Source organism: Etheostoma spectabile, chromosome 5 (genome assembly GCF_008692095.1).
Source record: "Etheostoma spectabile isolate EspeVRDwgs_2016 chromosome 5, UIUC_Espe_1.0, whole genome shotgun sequence".
NCBI classification, from domain to species: Eukaryota; Metazoa; Chordata; class Actinopteri; order Perciformes; family Percidae; genus Etheostoma; species Etheostoma spectabile.
Window position 1 is genome coordinate 13,946,396 of NC_045737.1, and position 5,112 is coordinate 13,951,507.

The 5,112-nt window shown below is 40.0% G+C and overlaps 1 protein-coding gene across 2 annotated transcripts in view; it reads left to right on the top strand.

Annotated features, from left to right (window-relative positions):
- Positions 1 to 5,112, top strand: part of fras1 (Fraser extracellular matrix complex subunit 1) — a 242,061-nt gene that overhangs the window by 138,638 nt on the left and 98,311 nt on the right. For both annotated transcript variants that reach the window (XM_032515432.1, XM_032515434.1), the window contains exon 19: positions 3,506 to 3,652. In XM_032515432.1, the coding sequence (XP_032371323.1) occupies positions 3,506 to 3,652 (147 nt within the window). The remainder of the gene's footprint in view (positions 1 to 3,505; positions 3,653 to 5,112) is intronic.

Sequence of the window (5,112 nt, forward strand, 5' to 3'; positions counted from 1 at the left end):
ACACACACACACACACACACACACACACACACACACATTACTTCTATACTTTTAAGCATACCCATTTACATTGTGCATTCCCCTGTCCCAAGGTCAACCTAAACCCTTAAAGAAACACACCACCGTTTTTTGAAATAGGGCATATCATGGTGTTCCCTAGCCCTAGATAGGAGAGAGACTTATGGTCTGTGTACTTTCTGGTGTTATTGGGTCCATACTAAGGCTTTTAGTTCAGTTCAGTCAGCATAATAAAAATCATTGATATTACAAACATTCATTTAGCCCAGAGCTCCAGGTGTAGGTGTTTCTGTTTGTGTTCACCACATAATTAGATTTTTGGGTAATGTCAGCGGTGAAAGCTTTTCACAGCTTGTTACTGAAGTGTAATCAGTAAAGGTGTACTTTATTACTACAATTATATACTTTTCTCAAAAATACAGTTTTAATTGTTTTGTTACTGCTACTGCTAAGTACTCAGATAATTTTCTTAAAGGACAATTCCGAAGCATTGAGAACTTTGTAAGTGTGTAGACAGTTCATTAAAAAGATAGTTCAGAAAGACAGTACTGTTCACGTATACAGGCGGGCACCATCTTGGGAAAACAGTCATGACCAGTCAAACCACAAACGCCGTGCAACCAGTAAAAGAAACTTAGCTAAAGCACGGCGTTCGCCCTGTATACCGAACAGTACTGTCTTTATAAACTATTTTTTTAATAAAATGTCTGTACGCTTAGTTCTCAATGCTTCAGTTTACTTGTAGGGACCCTCATTATGCTAAAGTGGAAGTGTGGTGCTATTTTGAGGCTTGTTAGTGGTATAGAAATCGCGAGTGTCCCGACAACTAGCTTTATAAGCTAATTAGGGGTTTGCGCTAAAACTGGTCACATTTGATTAGCATGAAAACATATCCCAGAGAACAGTCGACTCGGTACCCTTGTGTTATTATCCTCTAGGTTTATTTTGCGCCAGAATTGTTCTTTAAGTAAAAGTAGAAATCTAAAGGTACTCCATTACAATTTAAAGTCCAGAATTCAAAATATCAAAGTTTTATTGGCAAAATGTACTTAACGTATGAAAAGTAAATCACTTTCAAAGTGTCACCTCTGATCTCATTGAAGCGAGACCACCCCTTCCATGTCGTGTCTACCAGCCCACAGAATCTTATTGTTTATTTCGATGCAAACAAAACCCTGTGGTAAACATCATTAAATCTCTTTAGAGCTTGTTTTTGTTACTTTTAACTTTGGCTAGGTAATTGAAATGGCAGGCACAGACGGATACCTAGACAGTAAGGAAGAACAGTGGGCTCAGATTACATTTACCCTTTGGGATTTCAAAATAAATTGGATCTGTTTGTCCTCCTTTACTGTTGATTGGCTCATTAGAAGCAGATACCCTGAAGAAGTATTGTATAACTGTCTTTAACAGAGTAAGCTTTTACCACAAAGTTTTGTTGCCGGTGACTTTGTATGCTTGGCAATAAGACAGCGTGTAGTTAAAGCTCCATTAATCAATATTTCCTTTATAATGGCAACGAATCCAATGACTATAAGGAATGTGAAAGGGATGGCTCATAACAACAGAGCCACAAAGGATTATCATCAACTCTGCTGCTTACTGAGCTTTTTTATTTTCTTTTGTTTAGGGACTGTTAGTTTTTTTTATTTAAGGGGCCACCGGAGGAGTTTTGGGATCTTTAGACAAAATAGACTTGACCCTCTCTTCACCAGCAATAAATTTCTCTTTGACCCTTGAAAATGATTGGGAAAAAAGGCATGACCCTCCCCAACAATGTATTGATGTCTTCTGTACTGGTTAGTGCTTGACAAGATGTACAGTTAGCCACTGGTTTTTACAACCATAACATACAAGACTTAACCTCTGCTTTCTCATCTTACACGTCACACTCCACTGTTATTATGGCCATTCCTTCCTGCATTACTGCATTACTTCAAATATTAAGTTACTCCTCTAGTATTCACGTGCATCCTGATCGCACAAAATTCCGTGAAATTAACACAGCCCCTTAAGTTAAGGAAAAGGTCATGGGAGAGCAGGACAACAATGGGTTGCGTTTAGGTAAAGAAGAACGGGACGGCTGTTTACGGCTGACGGTTTTGGTTTAGGAAAAGAAGAACGGGACAGTTGGGTTTAGGACTTGTGACACGTGGGACACGATCTCCGGTCTCCTGGGTGAACGTCCTGTGTTGTTTGACCCATCCACATGGATTTCCGGGCTTTTATACTACTCGCTACCGTTGTCGCTCATAAGGCTACGTCATCTTCTCATTGATTTTACTTTTTTTTTCCCTCGTGGTGCCCACACAGAACTTTCACCCATTCCGTGCCACGTTCACGCGCTGGTAACAGTTTGTGATCATTTCACGGAATTCTGTGAGACCAGGTTGTCACGTGAAATAAAACATTAAAACATTAATAAAACTATTGAACAAAGCAAACTGGGTAACAAATTCAGTTCATTCAACACATGAACTGGTTGCTATGGACTTGTCACTAGGCTTTCTCAATCATTGTATATTTTAGCATAGGTAAAGCTGCTAAGCTGAACATTATCCAAAACACTATTTCTCAGATGAGCATAAATTTGGGAGCTTGCATGCTACCACTTCTTCTTTCTCAAATGTCTTGAAAAGGCTGTCATTTCCACAATTTCAAATCGTCGTTCAGCGTCGCTGTGGGCCCGCCTACATTGACAACTGGCCCGCCCAATCAGAAATTCAAAGTGTGTTGGTGTGCAAGGCTTTGCAAAACTTACAACAACCATGGATTGCTGTTGTGGCCAACAAATGTAAACTTTACACATTGTTTTTCTATTTCATTAATAAATTCACTTCTGAGACTTTTTTACGTGAGAAATCAACTATGTAGAGCTCAAATATGGGCCGTTTTACGAAAAATGATGGCTGATTGTAAATTTGGTCCGACTGTTGGAGTTTAGAAGCTCCATTGTCTGACGTGACACCCTGTGGGTGCCTGGCGGGATCGCTGGCTTGCAGCCTGGCCTGTCCACCTTCACAGACCCCGCCGAGAGTTTTCAAAGTTATAAATGCTCCACAAGAGATTGAGGGCATAATGCAATCCCCCCCCATTTTCCTCCGGTGGTCCATTCCATAAATTCCGAACAGTCCCTTGATAATATTTTTTTGTTACTCTATGGTTCAGTCTGAGTGTTTTCCTAAACCATGTTTAGCAGACAGCTGCAAACAAGCTCTGATAAACACACTGTACGCTACCTCCCCAGCTCTACAGAGCAGACACAGTTAGAGACTAGCATGGGAAGAAAGAGCAACATCTAGCAACTAAAGAGCCAGGTATTTTTCTCAGGAGTTGGTATAGCCCATATACAGAGCTTTCCTTCATACCTCTGTTCTTGTCTCCTCCAAACTTTTGTCACCACTTTTATCCTAATTGTTTGCTGGATTTTGACCCTTTTCTCTCATACCTTTCCTTTGTACCTCTTTCCTCTCCCTGACCCCCCCAGCATGCCACCCATCCTGCCAGACCTGCTCCGGGCCCTCTCAAGCTGACTGCACCTCATGCTCCCCTCTGGCCTCCCTACAGAGTGGCTACTGCAGGACAGGCTGCCAAGAGGGGCATTTCCTCAACGCTGTCACTGGAGAGTGCCTCAGTAAGTCAGCCTGTGTGCGTGTAAATGTGTGTGTCATTTGTGTGCCATTTGCACGAGGCACCAAATACGCCATGAGTGCTTGTATTTTTAACCTGAGTGGCCCCAGTGGGTATAAAACCACCATCTCTGCCCCGCTGAGCTTTGTACAAACACATACACTGAGACATGACCAGTCTTTAGCTCTATAACCTGCATTATTCATGAGAAATGCCAACCATCTCTGTAAAATAGATGTTCTTGGATGGGTATCTTTGACTTAAAAGTTTTGCAGTCTGTTTCTTTTGAATTGTTGGGTCTCAAATTATCTGCAGAGCTGCAAGATGAAGTAGAAGTCACTGTTTCTACTTTGTGGAACAGTTAGACACAATACAGGTTCTCTCTGTACAGATCATTATCAACTGGCCAAGATTTGTTTATACGTAAAGGGTGCAATATTAAAAATGATCCACTTTAATTCTTATAATTAATGCCTGCTTTGTCGGAAATTTATAATAACCTTTTAAAAGAATATCAGTATAATCATACACTTAGTATAATTTGAATTATAGCAGCTATTGCAGTTTTTCTATTAGCAGTCTGCAATATATGAGAATAAAGTAACATGGCATCTCAAATAGGCCCTATTTATTTTCTATTAGATATACTGAGGTGACTGACAACTGGAGCACTTGAAGTCTTGGATGGACATAGCCCGTTTATGTAAAAAATAGGGGATATAAGGAGAGAAGAAACTAATGACAACCTATAGTAATGTTAATTTCCTGGAGAATCATCTGTGTCTATGTTGAGGCATGTTTCCTTTAATAACAATACAAGAGAACTTCAAAATGTAAATTTAAAGTGGTGAAAAATACATCATTGACTACGGCTCCTTGGGGGGAAAAAAACTTGAAAAAAGTTTCTTTCCATAAATCCACCTCTTGTAATTTTTAAGAAAAAACAAATTTTAATGAGATTCTCACCTGCAGTTACGCTTTTCAGAGAAATTCTTGAAACATCCACCGTAATACAGGTTTCTTTTTTAACCATTGCTAATAAACACCAGCCTAAGTTACTTTACACCTTCCCGCCCTACTTGTCTCATAATGCAAAAAAAAGAAGGTATTTCTCTTTGGCAGGCAAAACAATTATAAACTACCGGACAGAAGATAAATAGAAAAGGGAAGCTTGCAGTGTTTGTGTGTAAATGTAGCTCCTGCTGCCCTGCTACCTCTCGCTGGGTAATAAAATTAGTTTTTACCTATCTGGACCACTGGCTGTAGATTAAAAACAGGTGTGTTTACACGATGTAAAGTCAGCATGAAAGAGATAAAAAGGGGTAAACAAAATCTGGGGAAAAGGATAGATGCATTGATTTTAAATTACAGTTCTCGGTGACTCGCACTGTTTGGAGATGTGAAACTGCAACCGGATCTTTCTTTCTCACACACACACACACACACACACACACACACACACAC